The sequence below is a fragment of the Xyrauchen texanus genome, chromosome 8 (assembly GCF_025860055.1).
Source record: "Xyrauchen texanus isolate HMW12.3.18 chromosome 8, RBS_HiC_50CHRs, whole genome shotgun sequence".
In the NCBI taxonomy this organism is placed as follows: Eukaryota; Metazoa; Chordata; class Actinopteri; order Cypriniformes; family Catostomidae; genus Xyrauchen; species Xyrauchen texanus.
In genome coordinates, this window is record NC_068283.1 from 48,017,735 (window position 1) to 48,043,892 (window position 26,158).

At 42.2% G+C, this 26,158-nt stretch overlaps 1 protein-coding gene across 1 annotated transcript in view; it reads left to right on the plus strand.

Moving 5' to 3' along the window:
- Window positions 1-26,158, plus strand: part of LOC127647571 (myosin-11-like) — a 92,144-nt gene that overhangs the window by 849 nt on the left and 65,137 nt on the right. Inside the window, exons 2-3 of the mRNA XM_052131895.1 lie at window positions 4,709-4,744; window positions 5,457-6,134. Coding sequence (XP_051987855.1) covers window positions 4,709-4,744; window positions 5,457-6,134 — 714 coding nt within the window. The remainder of the gene's footprint in view (window positions 1-4,708; window positions 4,745-5,456; window positions 6,135-26,158) is intronic.

The following is a 26,158-nucleotide window of genomic DNA, read 5'->3' on the forward strand; positions in this document are numbered from 1 at the left end:
CTCTTCCGATCAGATTCCAATATCGGAAATCTCAGTATCAGCCGATATCAATCCCGATCCGATACCAGTGTTGTTGCTTTTTTGGCATTATCAGTTGATAATATCTTTATATTATTGTGTGGAACTCTTTAATATGTAAAGAAACACAAACCTCTAACTATCATTTCAATATAAATGTATAGATTATTAAGATTAAATTAACCTTATTATTAAATTATAACACTGGATAATGTAGCAGCAAAATTAACAGGAATTCCACAATAAGTCATCAGTAGAAAAGTTTTTTTTTGTTTAAACTTAAATTTGGACTTTTAAGTATTCAGATCTCTTTTTTTGTTAATTTAGTTGTCAAGTCAAGTCAAGTGGTTTTTATTGTCGTTTCAACCATATACAGTTAGTACAGTACACAGCAAAACGAGACAACGTTCCTCCAGGACCATGGTGCTACATAAAAACAACAAAGGACCAACATAGGACCACATGAGACTACACAACGAAATAAAATACCTATATAAACTACCTATATATACCTATATAAAGTGCACGTGCAAACATGCGCAAAAACTACAGGACAGTACAACAAATTACTGACAATGAACAGGACAATAGACAGTGCAGCGCCGACCAGTACTCAGTAGTGCAAAAGATGACAGTTTCTAAAAATGTAAACGTAACATACTATGAGATAGTGTTCTATGCACATAGCAGTTATTGAGGTAGCAGCCAGTTATAAAGTGACAGTTATTAAAGTGCAACTCAGGACACGTGTGTGTCAAACCAGTCTCTGAGTATTGAAAAGTCTGATGGCTTGGGGGAAGAAGCTGTTACACAGTCTGGCCGTGAGGGCCCGAATGCTTCGGTACCTCTTGCCAGACGGGAGGAGGGTAAAGAGTTTGTGTGAGGGGTGTGTGGGGTCAGTCCACAATGCTGGTTGCTTTATGGATACAGTGTTTTTTGTAAATGTCTTTGATGGAGGGAAGAGAGACCCCAATGATCTTCTCAGCTGTCCTCACTATCCTCTGCAGGGCTTTGCGGTCCGAAACGGTGCAAGTCCCAAACCAGGCAGTGATGCAGCTGCTCAGGATGCTCTCAATAGTCCGTCTATAGAATGTAGTGAGGATGGGGGTTGGGAGATGTGCTTTCCTCAGCCTTCGAAGAAAGTAGAGACGCTGCTGGGCTTTCTTGGTGATAGAGCTGGTGTTGAGGGACCAGGTGAGGTTCTCCGCCAGGTGAACACCAAGGAATTTGGTGCTCTTGACGATCTCCACAGAGGAGCCGTCGATGTTCAGCGGAGTGTGTTCACCTTGTGCTCTCCTAAAGTCAACAACCATCTCTTTTGTTTTGTCGACATTCAGGGACAGGTTGTTGGCTCTACACCAGTTCGTCAGCCGCTGCACCTCCTCTCTGTATGCTGACTCGTTGTTCGTGCTGATGAGACCCACCACGGTCGTGTCATCGGCGAACTTGATGATGTGATTCGAGCTGTGCATTGCTGCACAGTCGTGAGTCAGCAGAGTGAACAGCAGTGGACTGAGCACACAGCCCTGGGGGCCCCAGTGCTCAGTGTGGTGGTGGTGGAGATGCTGTTCCCGATCCGGACTGACTGAGGTCTCCCAGTCAGGAAGTCCAGGATCCAGTTGCAGAGGGAGGTGTCCAGGCCCAGCAGGTTCAGCTTTCCAATCAGGTGCTGGGGAATGATTGTGTTGAATGCTGAGCTGAAATCTATGAACAGCATTCGAACGTATGAGTCCTTATTGTCTAGGTGGGTGAGGGCCAGATGGAGGGTTGTGGTGATGGCATCGATCCGTTGAACGGTTTGAACGATACGCAAACTGCAGTGGGTCTAGTGAGGGGGCAGCTGGGTCTTAATCTGCCTCATGACGAGCCTCTCGAAGCACTTCATGATGATGGGTGTAAGTCGCGACGGGACGGTAGTCGTTGAGGCAGGACACTAAAGACTTCTTTGGCATGGGGATGATGGTGGTGGCCTTGAAGCACGTTGGAACAACGGCGCTGCTCAGAGAGATGTTGAAGATGTCGGTAAGAACATCTGCTAGCTGGTCTGCACATCCTCTGAGCACTCTGCCAGGAATGTTGTCTGGTCCAGCAGCCTTCCGTGGGTTGACTCTACATAGAGTTTTCCTCACATCTGCCGTGGTAAGACAGAGCACCTGGTCGTTGGGAGGAGGGGTGGACTTCCTCGCCATCACGTCGTTCTGCACTTCAAACCGAGCGTAGAAGTCGTTCAGCGCATCTGGAAGGGAGGCATCTTTGTCACAGGCAACTGATGTTGTCCTGTAGTTGGTGATGGCCTGGATGCCCTGCCACATGCGCGCGTGTCACCGCTGTCCTGGAAGTGACTGTGGATTCTCTGGGCGTGCGGCGCTTTGCCTCTCTGATTGCCCGTGACAGTTTGGCCCTAGCTGTTCTTAGGGCTGCCTTATCGCCTGCTCTGAAGGCGAGTCTCGGACCTCAGCAGCGTGCGCACCTCCGCAGTCATCCACGGCTTCTGGTTGGAGCGTGTGGTGATGGTCTTGGCGAAAGTGACATCATCAATGCACTTGCTGATGTAGCTGGTCACTGATGCTGTGTATTCCTCCAAGTTGGTAGAATCGCCATATGTTGCAGCCTCCCTGAACATGTGCCAGTCAGTACACTCAAAACAGTCCTGAAGAGCAGAGATGGCTCCTGCTGGCCAGGTTTTCACCTGCTTCTGAAGCGGTTTTGTGCGTCTGACGAGCGGTATGTATGCTGGAATTAACATAACAGAGATGTGGTTTGAGTAGCCGAGCCGAGGTGTAAGACATCAGCTCACTTTTCATTCACACAGTTACTTTTTGTAACCCATTCAACTGAATTTGTGAACAAATAATAATAATAAATTATTATTATTAATATTTTTGACTTTTAATTTTAACTACAACAGTAATATATTTTAATCGTGCACTTTTTAACCCCTCACTGACACGCTGGAGCTGCGCATACTATATATTTACTTATTAAACAGCCTTTTGTGATTCACAGAGCTGTCACACGTCTTCAAATAGCTCTGAATAAATTGCACGAGTCATATGAACTATAATTGTGTTTTAATGGTTCTTATATGTCATTTTTTGAGCTTGACAGTAACGAACATGACTAACACACAGTATCGGATTTGGATCAGCGCTTCACCTGTGCTGTAGGTTAATGTCATATTCATTATCACTGTATGTACAATTAGTTTAATTCAGTATTATTTGAGTAAATGTGATTGCTAATGTGGACATGCACCGAAAAATGTGATTAAATGTAAATGTGTCCCGTCAGCACATACACCATGTCTCCAACTTCATATCTTGTGAATAATATTCCTCATTAAACCTCATCTGGTAAAGTACACCAAAACCCTCTATTTGGTAAATATACAGTATAGGCTATAAAAAGATTTATTTGATGAATACTTAAATAATGGAGCATTTTAACAGGGCCAAGCCTCTGTCATTTCAAAATAAGAGTCCCCGGTGTGTTTCGGGCTTGTTTAAAGTTAAAAGTCCTTCATTTTGAACCAAATCCTCATTTTGTTACATTCTTTAAATGTATTAAAAAAATATTGGCCAATTAATCGGTTATTGGCCTTTTCCACCACCTTAGTTATTAGTATCTGTAAACTCCACTATCAGTCAACCTCTAATGTGTCCGTTATTTCTCCTTCCTGATATATTAACAATTTCTTCATGCACAAATAAATTACTGAAATTCAATGACTAAACAGAAATCTGAAGAAACTGCGATCTACCTTTTAAAATACAACATAATTGTTTTGTTTTGTGTGAATTTGAGTAAATATAGTGCGACATAATTATGCTTGTTATTTACTATATTAAATTGTGTGATATATCTGCATATCAGAACCCTGTTCTCTGAATATCGGCACCCTACTCTCTGGATATCGGCATCGGCCACTAGTAATCGCAGGTAAAAGCATGCTCCTCATGATTAGATGTAATTATGGTTGCTAAAATAAAACACACTGTGATTTGAAATGAAAAACAATATCCTAAAGTTTTTTTAAGTGCTTCATATCTCCCTAATATACCTTAATTCATGGACTGGAGAGTAATATACAATATTATAATAATAATCGTAACATTTATTATACATATATACACCATTTCTTCAGTTAGTGTTACTATAGTACATGTAAATGTGTTGATGAACTGAAAAGCCTATAATGACTTCCAGTTTTCCTGGTCATTGCTGTGTAGAGAGTTAGGCTGGTTTAACCTGGTTTCAGCTTAAGCACAGAGTCTTTGAGGTTTCCATATCCCACGGGTGTATGACAGATGATTGTGTCGAATTCATTGGGTCGCACTGTGTTTACCGGCTGGACTGTGTGACCCCCTCTACTTTGCTCCGTGGGCCGATGGATGCCAGTGTAGTGAATGGGGGTTCCCATTCACTGAATAGACTGGCCCATTACCGGTACTCAACCGGCCCAATGGGAAATGTCCCAGTGCCCCGGATGGCCAGCACATGACTGATGTGTAGTGTAAAAAGCATATTAACAAAGTGCTTTAAAGTCATGTAAAGGAAGTCTATAAGACTCTGTCATGAAGCTAACTTTAAACTAGCCCATGTCTGACCCACAGCCTTACCTTGACTTTTCATTACTGTGATTTGCCAAATTGAATTACATGTGATTGTCTGCTCTTTTATCTTCTTTTAGGAAGAAGGGGAAGCTTTGATTTTGATTATCCAAATAGTGAGTATATTCACAATATGCAGGCCAGAATCAGTCATTTATTAAACAATTATAATAATAACTATAAAAATAAGTGCTTCTTACTTGCCATGAAACTGAATTGTAATTTAGGTTTTCATTGTCAGGTGTCAGTTTGTTTTTGATTGATTTTGATTTTGTTCCTCACTGATTCTGAAAGTGACGTTAAATGTTTGATGGTCATTTTCTCAATGAGGTTAAAGATGTTTGTTTATATAAAGTTTATATCAGAGCTCGTTAATCTTGATGGAGACAAACATTGGTCTGCATTTATCTCAGATAGCAGTGCCATTGCAAGTATGTTCATATGAAAAACAATCGTAAACACCATTAATACTATAGTTTAAAATTCAGATATTCAGGGGGTGTTTATTTAACATCTTATTAACTGGACACAAATTCCCCCATAAGATCTGAAGAACAAACTTGACTTTTTAACCTTTTTAACTAACAAACCTGTCTTGATCAACTTTGAAAATAATTTCAGTTAGCCCATTTCTTTGACAATATTAACCCACATAAGAAAACACTGACCATCAGAGAGGAGATTGATTAGAAACTGAGAAGCATAGTCAGGATATATGAATATACTGAATGCAGGTTCAGTGGTGCTTCAATATCATTTTTATAAGCACTACAGATGCTGAACTGTTGAGACACACTTTACATGTGTATATCATGTGTGTTGTTGCAGTGAGTGATTTGAGGTTCGTTCTGCTGGGGAAGAATGCTTCAGAAAACAGCCGCGTTAAAAACTTCATCTTGAGAATAGATAAAAAGGGAGCTTCTCCAGTTTTTGTTGAACAGCAGATTGAGGTGATTGGAGGTCAGGTGGAAGGCAAACACATTATGGTCATCAACACTCCTCATCTGCTCCAACCAAACATCTCAAATCATCAGATGACACAGAGAGTGAGAGAGTGTGTGTCTCTGTCTGCTCCAGGACCTCATGTGTTCATACTCGTACTGCAGAATAAAGACTTCAGTGATGAGGACAGAAACAGAGTGAAAACTGTACTGAAAGAATTCAGTGATCAGGCCATTAAACGCACCATACTCGTGACTACTGATGAAAAGACATACGCCACCATGGCTACTTCTGTGATGAAGACTAATGCTGTTCTTAAGTTAGCACAAATCTGTGGAGGAGGACATCTTCATTATGATGAAAGAACTACAGACTGGCACTCTCAGATGTTTCAAAGAATAGCAAAGATAATTAAGGAAGAACGTGAAGAATATCTCACATGTGAACAATATGATGATGCGGAAGAAGGAACACCAGTGGACGAAGAACCAAGCAGATCTGGAGGTGCAGTCAGAGCTGAAGAGGACTGTTCTACTCATGAAGAGCGCCATAAAAAGGGAAAAGGTAAAAAAATCAAATTGAAAACACAAAGAGTAGTGATGAAGGCACAACACAAACCGTTTTTGGAGCAAACAACTCCAATATTTTCCAGAATAAAAGTCAAATTTATTCATGATCTGAATGGTCTTGCAACTTATAGTCCGATGCGACTTCTATACATAATTTAGAACTTTAAATGTTGTTGGCCGGTAAAACACTGCACATTAATATCAACATATTTAGACAAGGGCGTAGATTTGGCTTGAACATTTTATGAAAATGTTTCATTTAAAAGTTACATTTCAAATAAATAATAAATGAAAAGAAATGCATGTTTCCTTCATGTGTTTCTCAATGAACAATGCATTGCTTAAGTGTTTTTAAATAGCACCCTACTGAAATATTTTTTATTTGAAATCATTTGATTCTTTACCAAATCATGTTTTCCTTTTTGTTATTATTATTTTCCAGAACTGTTTTAGAGTTTAATTTCATTTCATCATCAAAATGGTGTCCAATCAATTAATTCTTAAACTTTTAACAAGTTTAAATGTTTGGTGATTCCCATGCTTCCTGGAAAATCGGCATTTTGCAATGCAGTTTTCCAGTCATGGAAAAGTCATGGAAAATTTGAAAAATACCTAAATGCCCTGGAAAATTATTATTTGTCCTGTAAAATATTTTTCTGTGTTACTAGCAAGGTTTTCCGTACATGTACAAAAACACAAACTGTTGGCAGCTGCGGATTGTGAAACAACATTAACGGTTAATGGTGCTTACACCATTGTGTACTTGGTAAACATGGTCCAACTGAGGCAGATCGTTTGATTGGTTACAGCTACGGCCAAACATGCAATCCAAATCCAAAGTACTGAGCAGAGAGAAGTCGAAATAACAGGCAGTAATTCAATAACAGGCAGGCAGTCCAAACAGGCGACAAAGCAAAACAATGAGCCAAAAGACATAATCCAGATAAACAGGCAAAAAGGTAATAACATGAGACATAAACAATAGGCAATGGAAAACACTTGGTAAGGCAGATGAACTGGCATTACTTCGCAATATGGTTGTGTGTATGCACTGAGGCTGCTACCCAGGATCTCTCTTCAGGACCGTAACCCACCCAGTCCACAAGGTAATGTAGTCGATTAGCCCTCCTTCGGGAATGTAGGATCTCCCGGACAAGGTAAGCAGGGGATCCATCGATCTCCAAAGGTGGAGGTTGTGTGGATTCAGTGGTTACAGGTTACAGTGCAGGATGTGCAGGTTTCCGGAGGGATACATGGAAGGAAGGAGAGATACAGTAATCAGCAGGAAGCTCTAGTCTATAGGTCACTGAGTTTATTTGTCTTAGTATCTTAAAGGGACCTACGTACCTTGGACTGAGCTTCCTGCTAGGTAGCCTTAGACGTAGATCCCTTGTAGAAAGCCATACCATCTGGCCAAGTTGGTAATTAGGGTGGGGACACCTCCGGCGGTCGGCCTGAATTTCAGGGTGGACGGCCTGAGTCCATACACCCTGAAACCTGGTTAAACAGGGCCTCTGCAGTCTCCATAGCTGTGGGTAGACCTTTCATGGGAATCAGATGACAGAAAAACCATCAACAATGACACAGATGGCAGTGAAAACCATGGAATTAAGGAGATCTGTGATAAAGTCTACTGCTAGATTTGACCATGGTCATTGAGGGATGGGCAGAGGTTCCAGCAGCCCTCCTGGGAGTAGACGGGGGGTTCTGACTTGTGCACAGACATGGCAGGCATTAACATAATTAATAACATCATGGAGGAGAGTGGGCCACCAGAAAGATTTATGTACCAATGTTGCCGTTCTTAGAATTCCTGAGTGACCAGAGCCTAAGGAAGTGTGCACCCACTGTAAGACCCTCTGTCTGAGATTTTGGGGTACGTACTATCTATTTGGAGGACATTCCGAAGGTGGAGGTTCATCTTGTTGTCCATGATGGATCTCCTCCATAATGTCCCAACGGATGGGCGCGATAAGGACAAATTGTGTAAGAATTGGTTCTGGGAGAGGTGAGGAATGAACTGGATCATGTCTTCGTGATAAGGCATCTGCTTTGCCATTCTTGTTGCCTCATACATCATAATTAGTCTCTGCAGAGGTGAGTTTCCGGAAAAAAAACAAAACATGGGTGGAGTTTACCTGGAGAACCATGACGCTGGGAGAGTACAGCTCCGATGCCACAGTCTGAAGCATCCACTTCCAGTATGAAGGGGAGGGCTGGATCTAGATGTTTCAAAATGGGGGCAGTGGTGAAACTAGACTTATGTTTTTCAAAAGCACTTTGTGCACTCTCAGGCTATGTCAACTTCCTGGGTTTTCCTCTGAGTAATGCAGTGAGAGGGGCTGCAACAATGCTGTAGTTCCTTATGAACTGCCTGTAAAATTTTGCTAACCCAAGAAATCGTTGTAATTCCTTGACGGTTGCGGGGGCTGGTCACTCAGTGACTGCCTTGATTTTGAACTCATCCATCTCTACTCCCTTGGGGCTGATGTTATATCCTAAGAAGGTTGTGGTTGTGGTGTGAAACTCAAATTTTTCTGCTTTCACATAGAGCTGATGATGGAGTAGACTGTTGAGAACTGTCTTGACTTGTTGTATATGTTCCTCCCTGGTCTTGGAGTAAACAAGGATATCATCAATGTAAACAATTACACAGCTGTTGATGAGATCTCTGAAAATTTAATTGACAAATGACTGGAAAACTGAAGGTGCATTGGTAAGGTCACAAGGCATGACTAAGTACTCATAGTGCCCCCTAGTGGTAATAAATGCAGTCTTCCACTCATCCCCTTCCTTGATGCGGACCACGTTGTAGGCACTTCTGAGATCCAAATTAGTAAAGATCTTGGCTTCTCTTAGTTGTTCTAGGGCAGATGGGACTAATGGCAGGGGATAGCGGTATTTGAATGTGATAGCATTCAGAGATCTGTAATCTATACAAGGTCGGAGTCCATCATCTTTCTTCTCCACAAAGAAAAATCCAGCTGCGGTTGGTGATGTAGAGGGACGGATGAGGCCTGATGCTAGTGCCTCCTCTATGTAATCCTCCATTGCCTGTGATATCCTCTATCACTCAGGGAGTGATAGAGGATAAGCCTTGCCTCTAGGGGGAGATGAACCCACTAGCAAGTCTAGGGCACAGTCCCAAGGTCTGTGGGGTGGTAATTGGTTGGCTTTGTCTTTGCTAAATACCTCTATGAAATCAGAATATTCCTTGGGGAAGTAAGGATGGGTGTTAGACTGGGGGCTCTCCATTCTCGTGGTCAGGCATGGTACTATTAACTTAGTGGTCAGACAATGCTTTTGAAAGAATGGTGACCAATGCAACAATTCCCCTTTTCTCCAGGAGATCAATGGATCATGGAGTGATAGCCATGGGTATCCTTGTATAATGGGGTGGTGAGGAGAGGTGATGACATAGAGGGTTATAATCTCGACGTGGAAAAGTCCTAATTGAATCTTGATAGGGATAGTTTTATGGGTTATCTGACCTGTGCCTATGGGTGCATTATCTACTGCAGTGATTTGGATGGGAGGAATACATGGTATTGTGGGGATATTGAATTTTGTATCTAGCTGATTATGAATGAGGTTCAATGCAGCTCCTGAATCTACTAGTGCTGTAACACATGATTGGTTGTTGTGGCAAAAAATTATCAACCAACCATTATCACTGCGTAAGAGACACTCTGACTCAAACAGTCTTTTAAAATTATTTATTCTTGCAAGAAGGACCCGGTCATTACACAGGAGTTAATCTGTGCCATGAGTGGGACCCAGAGGGGAGGGCTGACTTGTATTTTATACTCTTTTATCCAAAGGTTTTCTGACAGAAGCAGATCCTCCCCCTCTGCATCCCTCAGACACAGAGGCATTCCCCTATAATGACTATTACTGATCAATGAGCATCAAAATTTCTACAACAATTCCCCGCTTTTTATCATTCAGATTTATTCAATCACAATAATAAACAATGAGACAAATTTTAAGTCATATCATCACACTTACACTCTTCTTCTCTGATTTTCGCATAAATGATCACTCTCTTAAACATTTATGAAATAACATTTGGAAAGGGGAAAAAAACAGCTTAGGCTTTTTTTGTGGGGATAGTCCCCTTAAGTCTTAGCAAGCAAGTAAAGACTTTATCTGAAGCCGGGCTAAATGAGTAAATGCTGTTACTCCACGTCTAACATAAAGTCAGACCCTCAGTCACCTCAGTATAAACAAGAAATAGTGTACAGATTAAGTAGGAAAACACATCAATTTAACATTTTGGTTATGTCAGCAGACTGTAAAAAAATACAAAGAATAAAGTATAACAAAATCCCTCATTTCATACCCTCTCCTTGATGACAGCTGCTTATAACCCTCTTTACATATCAAAACATTCTCAGAAAGAAAAGACATACCTCATTTTAACACATTACACAGTAGCTCTCGCTACTCATATCATCATATTTGTGTTCATCATCCTCTGGATATACTGTTATTTTTACCATTTGAACAGACACCCCTGCTTTAACCAGTCTCTGTACTGAGCTGGAAACACACATTATGATGCATGGTAAACATGACAATATCAACAGTCAATTGGTAACACAGTTTGAATCAGCCAATACCCCCATCCTCCCCAGAGATTCATAAACCAAGTAACCCATGTACTCTCAATATGTTCTGGCTCCTGTGCGGCTTTTCTCATGTGTTCAATTACATTCGTGATGTTGTCGCTGTAATCTGGAGTATTGAAACAAGAAGACATTCCCAAAAACATTTAGCAAACTCCCCCTTTCTCTGCAGTTAACATATCAAGAACCAACCTGTTTTGAATGACTGCATCTCTTAACTGTTTCATTTCATCATTTATCATTGTCAAAGCATTTTCTGTGCTATTAGCTATTGCTAATACTGTCCATGCTAGCCCATTTATCTTATTAATTGTTACTGTTGTACCCACCCCTAAGAACAATGACCACCCCACATTGCTGCATAGTGCTTTGGTAAAACCCCAGGTAAAATTTCAACATTTATTTTTTTTCTTCCCACCCCGGGTGCCTTGTTTGGCAAATACACAGATGTACCCACATTCACCCAAGCTGGATAATAACACCCTGCCCATTTCTTTGGCATCCGATGAAATGCCCTGTTGCCACACACCCACACTGCTGCAGGTGAAGCTTCATGTGGCTTGCTGAATGGGCATGTGAAGTTGACTTCTTTGTCGTTGATGACGGCTGTACAATTGTCCGCTGATCTGTCCTTCACGTTGATTCTCTCCCTGCAGTCAGACATCCTGCTTTAAACCTTTTCAGTTCGTACCTTTTCACGATGATTACTGCTTGTGACCACACGATGGGGTTCACTCTGCACACAGGCCGTGTTATCCTCTGTGGTTGGCCTTGCTCCTCCACTGATAGTGGTACTTGGTGTTCAGACTTGACTTCGGCGTTTATTGACATTCACTCGGAACAATCTCTTCCTGTTGCTGATTCTCCTGCAATGGTTGGCATGAACCCCCACGTAGCTCTCCCTGCGACCTTCACTGGCGAGTGAGTCGTTAGTAGCACTTGGAATGGTGCCAGCCAACTTTTCTCCTTCCAGCTCTTCAGGTCATGAATCACAACGAAATTGCCAGGCCTGATCTTATGCAGCTTTTCACCTGAACACAAACATTGGACAACAGAGAAGACATTTCTTTGCAATAATTCAACATGTCATCCTCACACAGATCTGTTGATGGCAGCCTTTGTCTACCCTCTCTATTCTCATGAATGGTGGTCTACCAAAGAGTATTTCAAATGGACTTTAATTTGTTTTGACTCTTTTTCTCATTCTCATGTACATCAACACAATTGGGAGTGCTTTAACCCATGTGAGCCCAGTTTCCTCACAGCACTTAGCCAATTTGTTCTTGATTGTTTGATTCTCCCTCTCAATAACTGCAGTGTGTTCTCATGTCAATTCCCAAAAACTGACCCACCTGCTTTATTGACAAAGTGTGTCCCATTGTCCGAGCTGATTTTCCTTGGCATTCCCCATCTCGGAACAATCTCAGTTAAAAGAGCCTTCGCTACTGCTGCCGAGTCTTGTTTCGAGGTTGGGAAGGCCTCAACCCATTTGGACCACATGTCAACCATCACCAGGCAGTATTTCTGTTTCCCACAAGGGGTTAACTCGATGAAATCCATCATCAGATACTCAAAAGGCCCCCCTGATGGTGGTTGAGACACTATAGGTGTTTTTATCCCTCTCGTCACATTATGTGTGTTACAAATAACACATCTTTTGCAAAAAATTTCAGCAAACCACAATTCTTTCATTTGCACAACCATCCCCTCTTTTGATACATGGTCTAACCCATGTATCAACTTTCCATAATGAGGAAAGAAGTGTTTGGGTAAACAAAGCATGCCATCACAGCTCATCCACACATTCTCCTTAGTGCTACAGCCAGCTGCCTTCCATCGGGTTTTCTCCTTGCCTGTGGAAAAAGTTTGCATGCTCTATAAACAAGAACAAATGTTGAGGTTATTGTCAGATATCAAAGCACACGTAGTCTCTTTTGACTCCATCGCTGCCTCAGCCTTCGCTGCCGCGTCTGCTCGTGCGTTTCTGGTTGAGACTGAACTGTTATCATTAGTGTGCGCTGCGCATTTGCAAATCGCGACCTTGTCTGGTAAAAGAACGGCCTCCAAATGCTCAGACACAAGAGACGCATTTAATATTGGTCGACCATCTGACTTCAAAACTTTTCTGTGCTTCCATAACGCACCAAAATCGTGTGTTACCCCAAAGGCATAACGCTAATCTGTGTATTTTGTCACACATTTGTCTACCATAAGTTTACATGCTTCTGTTAAAGCAACCAGTTCAGCTTGAAGTCAAGTCAAGTCAATTTTATTTATATAGCGCCTTTCACAACACACACCATTTCAAAGCAGCTTTACAGAAGATCAGCATTAACAGACGATAAAACTGTAATGTCTATAAAGTCGATTAATCATCATTGTGTAATTTAGATAAAATACGATTTTTAATAGTGTTTAAAAATAATTAAATGATAATTGTATTAATAACCCCAGTGAGCAAGCTGTAGGCGACTGTGGCAAGGAACACAAAACTCCATAAGATGTAGATTAATGGAGAAAAATAACCTTGGGAGAAACCAGACTCACTGTGGGGGCCAGTTCCCCTCTGGCTAACATTATGAATGTATTGTAAATATTAATTATGTATAGGTAAAATCATGGTTTAAAATTTTTTAACTAAGTGTTAAGGGTCAGTGATTAAACATCTATTGTGTTTGAACTGTAAGATTAATGACCAAAGTCTTTGAAGTCCATCTAGATTAATTGCAGAAGTTCACATAGATGCAATTGTCCTTGTTAATTGGCTGATGAAGGCTTTTGTTGGCAATAGTTAGTCTAAGCATTCCATTTCAGGATCGTAGTCCATCAATAGACCGAGGTGATGCAGGTTGGAGTTGGCATCATTTCATCCTCTGAAGTCCGTCATAATAGATTGAAGTGATGTTTGGCTGGCACCGGCTGCATGTAGTCATCATCATTCTGCGACATGTAGCAGTGGAGTCCAACATGAAGCAGGAATGGTGCTGGATCCAGCCGGTTCTGGTGACCTCAGGATAGGAGTCCCGAGGTTGAGACAGGGAATCAAATAAAAAGATGTAAGCGTAGATGCCATTCAATTTATTGCAGAGTTCGAGATCATGCTCAATGTTTCTGGTTTCTGGTTCCGGCAGACCCAACTAAAGCAGCCTAATTGTGGGTTGGAGGATAAATTAGGTGTATGCCTGACTAAATAGATGAGTCTTTAGTCTAGACTTAAACTGAGAGAGTGTGTCTGCATCTCGAACAGTGTTTGGGAGACTATTCCATAGTTTAGGAGCCAAATATGAAAAGGATCTTCCTCCTTTAGTGGATTTTGATATTCTAGGAACTATTAATAGGCCAGAATTTTGCGATCGTAATGAACGTGATGGAATATAGCGTGGTAAAAGATCACTTAAGTACTGCGGAGCTAGACCATTCAAAGCTTTGTATGTAGTTAACAGAATTTTAAAATCAATACGGAATTTAACAGGTAACAATGTAACGATGATAAAATGGGGCTAATATGATCATATTTCTTGGTTCTCGTCAGCACTCTGGCTGCTGCATTTTGAACCAATTGAAGTTTATTTATTGATCTTGCTGGACATCCTCCCAGTAATGCATTACAATAATCTAGTCTTGAGGTTATGAACACATTAATTAGTTTTTCGGCATCAGCAACCGAGAGCATATGCCTTAATTTAGCAATATTTCTTAGGTGGAAGAATGCTGTTCTACAAACATTGGTAATTTGATTTTCAAAGGACAGATTGGTATCAAATATAACACCTAAGTTCTTCGCTGTTGAAGATGATGTAACAGAACATCCATCTAGAGTCAAATTATATTTTAGCGGAGTTTTTTTGGTCCAATAATTATAACCTCTGTTTTGTCAGAATTAAGTAGAAGGAAATTTCTGGCCATCCAATCTTTTGTTTAATTTATACGCTCTGCTAATTTTGAGAATTGTGAAATCTCATCAGGTTTTGAAGAAATATAAAGTTGTGTATCGTCAGCATAGCAGTGGAAACTTATTCCACGATTCCTGATAATATCTCCCAGGGGAAGCATATACATGGAGAAAAGCAGAGGCCCTAAAACTGATCCCTGTGGCACTCCATATTTTTACTTTTGTTTGGTTTGACAATTCCTCATTTACATAGACAAAGTGGTAGCGGTCTGCTAAATATGACCTAAACCATGCTAATGCCACTCCACAAATTCCAACATAATTCTCCAGCCTATTCAAGTTCTGATCCAAGATGGCGGCGCGGTAGCACGCAGCGGCCACTCCGGATCCACAATGGTGCTATTTTTGTTAAAAAAGCCAGACTTTTGCAACACATGGACATCGGAGCAACCGGTATTCGTGTCTACCATCGCCAGACACTACTGAAATATAAGACTCATGCAAAAACCAAACTGCATGATGACCTGCAGGAGGCGCTACGCGTACTCGGCTTGCTGCGGAGACCAGGCCTCCAGCCCTCGGCGTCGCCTGATGCCCATGGCCGGGGGAGAGGACGTCGTAAGCGGTGTGCGAGAAGCGAAGGCGGAAAGAGGGCGGGGTCCATGCTAGGCTAAAAACAAACCCTAGCTGGCCGGCTCTCCCGTCTATCCTGCTCTCAAATGTTTGCTCCCTGGACAATAAACTGGACTATATCCGACTCCAGCAGGCTACGCAGCGTGAGTTTAGAGACTGCTGCGTCTTTGTTTTCATGGAGACGTGGCTCAGCGACAGAGTTCCGGATGCCGCCATTCAGCTAGACGGGCTCGCCTCGTTTCGTGCCGACAGAAATACAGCTCTCTGCGGTAAGACTCACGGTGGTGGCTTGTGTGTTTACATCAACACGGAATGGTGCAAGAACTCTATGCTAGTCTCTAGTTACTGTTCATCGCTGTTGGAGCTTGTGACTGTTAGATGCAGACCTTTTTATCTACCACGGAAATTCACCACTGTTTGCATAACCGAGTTTACATTCCCCAGCACTAACGCTAAGGAAGCTCTGTGAACTGTATGAGGCTATGAGCTGAACTGCAGAACGCTCACCCCGACGGACTGTTTATTGTTGCCGGAGATTTCAACCATGCAAATCTCAAGACAGTGCTCCCTAAATTCCATCAGTATGTGGACTTTGCAATGAGAGGGGCTGAACGTGCTTGATCTTGTTTACACAAACATCCCAGGCGCGCATCGGGCGGAGCCCCGCCCCACCTCGGCTACTCAGACCACATCTCTGTTATGTTAATTCCAGCATACAGACCGCTCGTCAGACGCACAAAACCGCTTCAGAAGCAGGTGAAAACCTGGCCAGCAGGAGCCATCTCTGCTCTTCAGGACTGTTTTGAGTGTACTGACTGGCACATGTTCAGGGAGGCTGCAACATATGGCGACTCTACCAACTTGGAGGAATACACAGCATCAGTGACCAGCTACATCAGCAAGTGCATTGATGATGTCACTTTCTCCAAGACCATCACCACACGCTCCAACCAGAAGCCGTGGATGACTGCGGAGGTGCGCACGCTGCTGACATCCCGAGACTCCGCCTTCAGAGCAGGCGATAAGGCAGCCCTAAGAACAGCTAGGTCCACCCCTCCTCCCAACGACCAGGTGCTCTGTCTTACCACGGCAGATGTGAGGAAAACTCTACGTAGAGTCAACCCACGGAAGGCTGCTGGACCAGACAACATTCCTGGCAGAGTGCTCAGAGGATGTGCAGACCAGCTAGCAGATGTTCTTACCGACATCTTCAACATCTCTCTGAGCAGCGCCGTTGTTCCAACGTGCTTCAAGGCCACCACCATCATCCCCATGCCAAAGAAGTCTTCAGTGTCCTGCCTCAACGACTACCGTCCCGTCGCACTTACACCCATCATCATGAAGTGCTTCGAGAGGCTCGGTCATGAGGCAGATTAAGACCCAGCTGCCCCCTCACTAGACCCACTGCAGTTTGCGTGATCGCTCAAACCGCTCAACAGACGATGCCATCACCACAACCCTCCATCTGGCCCTCACCCACCTAGACAATAAGGACTCATACGTTCGAATGCTGTTCATAGATTTCAGCTCAGCATTCAACACAATCATTCCCCAGCACCTGATTGGAAAGCTGAACCTGCTGGGCCTGGACACCTCCCTCTGCAACTGGATCCTGGACTTCCTGACTGGGAGACCTCAGTCAGTCCGGATCGGGAACAGCATCTCCACCACCACCACACTGAGCACTGGGGCCCCCAGGGCTGTGTGCTCAGTCCACTGCTGTTCACTCTGCTGACTCACGACTGTGCAGCAATGCACAGCTCGAATCACATCATCAAGTTCGCCGATGACACGACCGTGGTGGGTCTCATCAGCAAGAACAACGAGTCAGCATACAGAGAGGAGGTGCAGCGGCTGATCTAACTGGTGTAGAGCCAACAACCTGTCCCTGAATGTCGACAAAACAAAAGAGATGGTTGTTGACTTTAGGAGAGCACAAGGTGAACACACTCCGCTGAACATCGACGGCTCCTCTGTGGAGATCGTCAAAAGCACCAAATTCCTTGGTGTTCACTTGGCGGAGAACCTCACCTGGTCCCTCAACACCAGCTCTATCACCAAGAAAGCCCAGCAGCGTCTCTACTTTCTTCGAAGGCTGAGGAAAGCACATCTCCCACCCCCATCCTCACTACATTCTATAGACGGACTATTGAGAGCATCCTGAGCAGCTGCATCACTGCCTGGTTTGGGACTTGCACCGCTTCGGACCGCAAAGCCCTGCAGAGGATAGTGAGGACAGCTGAGAAGATCATTGGGGTCTCTCTTCCCTCCATCAAAGACATTTACAAAAAACACTGTATCCACAAAGCAACCAGCATTGTGGACGACCCCACACACCCCTCACACAAACTCTTTACCCTCCTCCCGTCTGGCAAGAGGTACCGAAGCATTCAGGCCCTCACGGCCAGACTGTGTAACAGCTTCTTCCCCAAGCCATCAGACTCCTCAATACTCAGAGACTGGTTTGACACACACGTGTCCTGAGTTGCACTTTAATTACTATCACTTTATAACTGTCTGCTACCTCAATAACTGCTATGTGCATAGAACACTATCTCATAGTATGTTATGTTTACATTTTTAGAAACTGTCATCTTTTTGCACTACTGAGTACTGGTCGGCGCTGCACTGTCTATTGTCCTGTTCATTGTCAGTAATTTGTTGTACTGTCCTGTACTTTTTGCACATGTTTGCACGTGCACTTTATATGGGTATATATAGGTAGTTTATATAGGTATTTTATTTCGTTGTGTAGTCTCATGTGGTCCTATGCTGGTCCTTTGTTGTTTTTATGTAGCACCATGGTCCTGGAGGAACGTTGTCTCGTTTTGCTGTGTACTGTACTAACTGTATATGGTTGAAACGACAATAAAAACCATTTGACTTGACTTGACATGAGAATGTCGTGATCTATCGTGTCGAATGCAGCACTAACATCTAAAAGCACTAGAAGAGAAATGCAGCCACGATCAGATGATAAGAGCAAGTCATTTGTAACTCTGATAAGTGCAGTCTCTGTACTGTGATGAGGCCTAAATCCTGATTGAAATTCTTCATATATACTATTTCTCTGTAGAAATGAACATATTTGGGAGGATACTACCTTTTCTAGTATTTTTGACATAAACAGGAGATTTGAAATCAGTCTATAATTAGCAAGTTCTCCAGGATCAAGTTGTGGCTTCTTAATTAGTGGTTTGATAATTGCCATTTTAAAGTTTCTTGGGACATGTCCTAAGCATAGCGAGGAGTTAATGATATTAAGAAGAGGTTCTGATATTACAGGAGATACAGTACCTCTTAAGAGCTTAGTTGGTATAGGATCTGACAAACAAGTTGTGGCTTTTGATGTTTCGATAAGTTTTGTTAGCTCTTCATGACCTATGATAGCGAAGGATTGAAGATGCACATGAGGGAAATTATTCGACTCTGTTTTCTGAGGTGCTTTGACAGATGATTGCATAATTCCAATTTTATTTCTGATTATTTCAATTTTATCTGTAAAGAAATTCATGAAGTCATTACTCTTGAGCTGTGACGTAATATCTGGTTCTGTTGAGGCTTTATTCCCAACCAATTTAGCCACAGTACTGAATAAACATCTAGGATTGTTGTGGTTATTTTCTAGGAGTTTACTAAAATATGCTGACCTGGCAGCTTTGAGTGCATGTTTGTAGCTACAGACACTATCCTTCCATGCACCACGAAATACTTCTAATTTTGTATTTTTCCACATGCGCTCCATTTTCCGAGCTGCTCTCTTGAGAGCATGAGTGTGATCATTGTAACATGGTGCAGGGCTTATTTCTTTAATTTTCTTTAATCGAAGTGGGGCGACAACATCAAGGGTGCTAGAGAAGACTGCATTTAAATGTTTTGTTATTTCATCAAGTTCTTCTGGGCTTTGGGGTTTATTGAGTATATGAGATAGATCTGGAAGAGTATTAGTGAAGCTATCTTTAGTGGTCGAAAGAATAGTTCTACCTGAATGATAGCATGGTGTAGATTGAGTAACATTAGCTGATTGCAGCATACAAGAGACGAGGTAATGATCCGAGATGTCATCGCTCTGCTGCAGAATTTCTATATTATCAACATCAACTCCATATGAAAGAATTAAATCTAGCGTATGATTATGGCGATGAGTTGGTCCTGTTACATTTTGTCTGACTCCAAGAGAGTTGAGAATATCGATAAATGCTAATCCCAATGTATCATTTTCATTATCTATTTGAATGTTGAAGTCACCAACAATTAAGGCTCTATCTACAGTAATTACAAGATCTGATAAAAAATGTGCAAATTCATTTAGGAAATCTGAATAAGGCCCAGGTGATCTATACACTGTAGCAAGGGTAAAGAACGACAGAGATTTTTTATTTATATTTGTATTTGATGGTGTCACATTAAGCATTATCAGTTCAAAAGACTTATATTTATATCCTGTCCTCTGAATAACTCCAAAAACTTCACTGTAAATTGTAGCAACACCTCCTCCTCGACCCTTCAGACGAGGCTCATGTTTATAACAATAACCTGGGGGAGTAGATTCATTTAAACTAATATATTCATCCGGTTTAAGCCAGGTTTCAGTCAAACAGAGCGCATCCAATCTATGATCTGTAATAATTTCATTGACAATTAGTGCTTTGGTAGAAAGAGATCTAATGTTTAGTAGCCCTATTTTTATATGATGTGTATTTTTAATTTGTTTGTTTAAGTTTGACCTTAATCAAATTTTTTCTAAATGATTTAGTGAGGGTATTGTATTTGGTAGTTCGGGGAACAGACACAGTCTCTATGAGATATCTAGGTGATACTGTCTCTATGTGTTATTGTTTATGTGACCTGTGTGACGTCTCAAGGCAGCTAGCAGACGTTCGGATTAACCAGTTTGTCTGCTTCCTGACCTGGGCCCCATTTAGTCAATTAATATCATTATTAAGTCTATGAGCCAAATTACTAGAGAGGAGAGCGGCACCTTCCCTGGGGGGATGGAGTCCGTCTCTCTTTAGCAGGTCAGGTCTACCCCAAAAACTTTTCCAATTGTCTATAAATCCTATTTTATTCTGCAGACACCACTCAGACATCCAGCCATTCAGTGACACTAATCTACTATAAACCTCGTCACCACGACGAGCAGGGAGGGGACCAGAGCATATTACAGTGTCTGACATAGTTTTTGCAAATTTGCACACCTCTTTAACATTATCTTTAGTGATCTCCGACTGGCGAAGCCGGACATCGTTAGTGCCAACATGGATAACAATTTTAGAAAATCTACGATTAGCATTAGCCAGCACTTGTAAATTTGATTTGATGTCAGATGCTCTGGCCCCCGAAATGCAATTAACAATAGTGGCTGGAGTCTCTATTTCCACGTTCCTTACAATAGAATCACCGATAACAAGGGCTCTTTCAACATGATTCTCAGTGGGTGTATCACTGAGTGGGGAGAATTGATTGGAAACCCTAACAGGAATGGGAGAGTTGTGTCTCTTTGCTGAACGAGTATGCCGCCGAGACGTCACTCCTGCTGCAGGGGCTCTATAGGCGGAACCAAAGTGTGTGTGTTGCTCTCTGTAATGCCCGCATCCGAAACAGTATCTACCGGCTTCTCTTTCTCACTGACCTCTACTAGCGTTCGGATGCGAGTCTCTAACTCATTAACCTTCTCCGTCAGCCTGACTAATTCCTTACATTTATTACAAGTGAATCCCTCACTGCTGACGGAGGAGGCTATTGTAAACATGTGACATGCAATGCATGAACAAATAACATGAGCTGATGCCATGACTTGCCGCAAATTGTTCGTTCCTGAGTGGTGAGGGTTTTGAGATTGATTTGAATCACTCACAAAATTGTTTGTTGTTGGTGGTGGTTGTTCTTGATAAGCGGTGCTTTGAGATCGATACAATAATCTGTGTACCGCAGAGGAGAAAAAAAACGGGTGCGCGCTGAAAAAATGCACGCAGTTTAATCGCAATAAAAATAGAACGCAGATGCAGGTGGAATATGCACGCAGTTAAATCCCGATAAGAGAATAATACGGGTAGACCTGATGCGTGCTTAAAAATGGCAGATGTTTAAAGATTAAAGGCTACAAACACAGACTCTAGCTAGGTGTCAGCAGCAACCGGTAAAATACACGCAGATGAAACGGGAGAAAAGCAGAAGAATCTGAAACGCGGTAAAATGACAAAGGATATATCTATGAACGATGACTATAATGTTGAACGTATGAGAATAAGCAGTGCTAAGCAGGCCACAAACAAACTCTCGTGCAGCGTGTGTGCATGCTGTGCCGTCAGCAACAGGAAGTCCAATGACGTCAGCCTAAGCTGAATAATTTGATGGCAGTTTGCCAAATGTCACGACCTCAAATTCAGTGGTTATCGCGTAACCTCGCGATATTCTTTCCTGTTTGTGGATCTTTGGAAGCCGACCCATCCACAAAGAGGATATTGTCACAATTGTCTAATGGCGTGTCTAATAGATCTGGAAGCGTTGTGCACACCTGTTCAAGCGCTGACAGACAATAGTGAGGTCCCTCGCCATCCTCCTCTGTTGGGAGGAGTGTGGCAGGATTCAAAGTTGTGCATCTTTTAACAGTTATGTTTGGCATGTCCAATAAAATTGTGTGGTACCTCAGCCATCGGGCTGTAGATAAATGTGACGTTCTCTGCTCTTGCAAAACCATGGAAACTGTGTGTGGAACCATCAAAGTTAAATCAGAATACCCCACAAATTCCCTGGATGCCAGTTCAGCAGCTGCCACAGACCTCAAATAGTGTGGCAGCACTGCTGAACTGCATAAAGTTTGGTTGAAAAATATGCCACAGCTTGCAGTCTGTCTCCATGAGTCTGCAAAACAACAGAAGTCATAAACCCATTTTTCTCATCAACCATCTGAACAAACGGTTTGTTTACATCTGGCAGGCCCAAAGTGGGAGCCAGAGCCATTTGCACTTTCTTGTTAGCAAATGCCTCTTCTTCTTTGCTTGTCCAAACAAGCTTGTCACATGACCTCAGCCCTTTCCCTGTCATCAGGGCTCGCAAAGGCTGTTCAAGAATGGCATAATTAGGAATAAATGTACGACAATAAGCACACCAGGGCCTGAATTTCGTTTTTTAAACTTCACATGGGGGGGATCTAAAGATTAAGGGGGGGGGGGGGGGGTAACTTTTGATGCATTGCTAATTTCATCATCTTCATTTATTAATATATACAGATTTGTATGCATGAATTGTGCATTTCCAGTTCTCAAAACAGTTAATAACAACAACAACAAAAAAACAAAATACACCATGCTCTTCTTCAAATTGACATTAAGACCTCAGTTTAAACTAGGCCTAGGCTATATATTAATGTCTCTCTATTTCAGTGTCGTTCATGTGTTTCAGTGTCGTTCAATTCTTTGCTTTTTTTTTTTTTTTAAACTTCATACAAAATACGCCATGCTCTCCTTCAAATTGATATTAAGAACTCAGTTTAAACTATATGTATTTATGTCTATCAGTTTCAGAGTCTTTTTAATGCATTTCAGTTCAATTTCAGTCACGTTTTTCCATTTCTTGTTACTTTTTTCATGTGACTATACAGTCTCCTTTCCACAAGCGCGTGCTCTCCCGTGGCGTCTGTCGTTGCTATGCAACCATGAACTGCGCTCTCCATGATGACAAGGAATTATCAGCAAAAGATTAATTGATTTCTAGCCCTTGCTTTACTACTAGATATATTTATGGAGATGAATAATAAGGCGCCCTGTACAGCTATCATGATCAGCTGTTCGGCCGAGAATTCAATGTTGTTACACTGTAAGCTGATCAGTTGGTTCGTTGCTGCCGCGCTCTATCACTCGCACACCATAAAAAGCAAAATGGTTTTTAATGTTTCAGTTGCGTGATTAAAATGACATTATTTGGAAGCGGATAACTTCTTCACAAACAGCTCATTATGACTCAAAATGTTAGAATGCTGCACCTACACTCGATAGTGTAGATAAGATCAGCGCAACGCAGGTCACTGCATTGACAGCGTGAAACATGATCTGTCTGTAACAGTCAGGGCTCAGCGGAAGAGAATGCCGGCCCAGCGCTGATTGAGGTATTAAATTCGAAAATAAAATACAGTTTGACATCTTTTTTCTCGCATCTGTGAATTTATTTTTTAATCATTTGCTCTGAGATGAAGCAAATATATTTTTGCGGGAATTTCTCGCACTACAAAAGCTAACCTTGCGGGAATGTCTTAAATTATGCGCAATCCTCGCATTCCCGCACCGACATTCAAGCCCTGCACACATTCCTAAAAATTACAATAAATGTTTTTTTGTAATTGTTTTGGCACATCTTTTATGTCCTGTACCCATTTGTCACAGATGGATTTACTGTTTGGTCTGATGACATGTCCCAGAAACTTTATTTCCTGTTTCACAAACTGCAATTTCGCTTCATCATATGCACAGATTTGTCTTCACAGGGAAGATTGGAGTGCGAACTGGAGAATCATGACATGTTATAATTATGCCCTCCTTCAACAAGGAGTCAAAAACTGGCATAATACCCTGCAATGCCTCCTCTTTTAGGGGGCATTGCACTTGACACGGTCTGTAATCAGATTTTGGGGTGATTACAACCGGTTCACATCCTTTGATTAAACCCACATCATATTTGTGTTTAACCCATAACCTAGGAGGTACTTCTGTCAGAGCCCCCTTCCATGTTTCTCCACCGCACTCTCCACAATAGCAGTTACAGTTCTCTGTACCTCGATCTCAAAATCACATTTTGACATAAACGCTCCTATACTTTTGCTGTGTTTCACTCCTGCACTTATTTAGCCCAATCTGTTGCTTTAATTCATTCTCTCACAAAGGGGCCCAAATCTGCTCACAGCTGCTCTTTGGCCTTGAACACTGATTAGGGTGCCTCAGTGTTCCCTGCTATCAAAATAGAACTGCATTTGTTTTTCTGTCAGGCAAGCTGAGAGCACACACACAGACACTTTTTCCCAGAAAATCTTATCAAATTTCACAGTCTCATTTTCTACCCTGTTAAACCACCCCTACTCATATTGAGGTTCACGTTCAATTACGACATGTGACATGCAATGCGATTGGTCAGGCATCATATTTTCTGTTTTAAATGACATTGTTCGATCTTTTGCCAATTTCAAGATCATTTTTGCACAGTCATCATTTTTCACACACCATTCATAAGCCCACTGCGGTTCAAATTTAGAACAACATATTTAATTCCAAAGAAAGTAAGGGTCAAATTTAATTCACACATTAAATCTCTGGCCATTAGAGGTACCGGACAAGCTGGTGAACACAAAAACACATGTTTAAATGTTCTCCCCTTCTCCTTTGACTCGTACTCTAAGGGCACTGTGAATTTTTCAGAAATCAAATGGCCCTAGGCCAAAGTGCTCATTATGCACTGAACCTGTCAATTTTGGGACACATGGCAAGTCACATGATCGTATAGTAAAATTGCCAGCCCCAGAATCTACCAAAAAGTTTACTAATGTCCCATTATCTAACACTTGATATCTAGGCATTTGTAAAAACTCTGAACATTTGTACATTCTCAAACATTCATCCGAAACATTATCACATAAAACTTCATCAGTCACACTGAAAGATTTGCAAGCATTGTCTTCATTGCAGAGAGCAGTGAGTAAATCAGTGTATGTGTGTGTGTAAAAATATGTTCACTTCCCTGTCCTGTAGCCAGCAGCCGATCGCCCTGTGTCCGGCCCCCACCTTCGCTGCTCTCCTATCCTCCTCAGTCTGCCTTTTTCTTCTCCTGACAGTCTGTGCTCAGTGTCCATTTCGTGCATTCTCTGGACTCAGGGTCAGTCTTACACAAGCCACAACTCCACCTTCGCTGGTTTCTGTAGCCTTCTTTCTGTCGGCCCACTTCTGCTGTGGTTTCGATGTACTGACATTAGACGCCAGCTGAAGATGTCTCTCTCCCTTTGCCTTGACTTTGTCTTTCTTTGTCAGCAGCTGTTGCTCTGCGTGTACAGCATGTGCCAGGGTGGAGGTCAATCGCCCGCTCCATTCTATGTAACTTGCTTTCACTGCTTGTGCGATCTCAGGTCTCAGGAAAAAAGTTCATTCAGGTCTCCTTCACTGTCAGAGAGGGGAGAAGCTGCTTGTGGTGCTTGTCTTCTGGGCGGAGAGCAGTCGAGGTCAGGGTTCAGTTTCAGGGCTTTCAGCTCTGCCACGGGATAGTGATGTTTGTATGCCGGCGGCACCGGCACAATTGTCATTGCATGTGGGAAAACACAAACATACTTTTCATAAGACGGTTCTTGTGATGTTGACACACAAACAGATCTTTCACACATTTTATTTTTACATTCCACATTCTCAACCCTACATGCTAATTCTTTCTGCATTTGCTTTTGTTCTCCTCTATCTGCTTCCTTAAAGCAACAGCCCACTGTCTGTTCACATTCTTTGCACACATGTTGAACACAGCCACAACAACCTTTTTGTGCCCCGCTGCCCTGTTCCATTGGTTCTCCTATAGTTTTTTCCTCATTTGACAGAAAACCCAGTGTATCAAATTTGGCAAGCTTGCTTTGAGATTTCCCCATACTGGCTGTTTCTGTTTCTCTGCGGGTTACTGTTCGACGCACGTCTTATAATCTGTAGGACGTCTCCAAAAGATCTGATTTCTTAACCCAAGATTAGTTAAGGGTGCACTTGCTTGTGCTTCGTTAATTATGGTTTGCCCAAAATTTTCTCTGGAGTACGTTCCAGTGCTCAGTATTTTCTTATAATCTAATTAAACAATTTTTGCGAGAACTCAGTCTCTGTTAGAAGACCTCTTAACCTGTTCGTAGGTCTC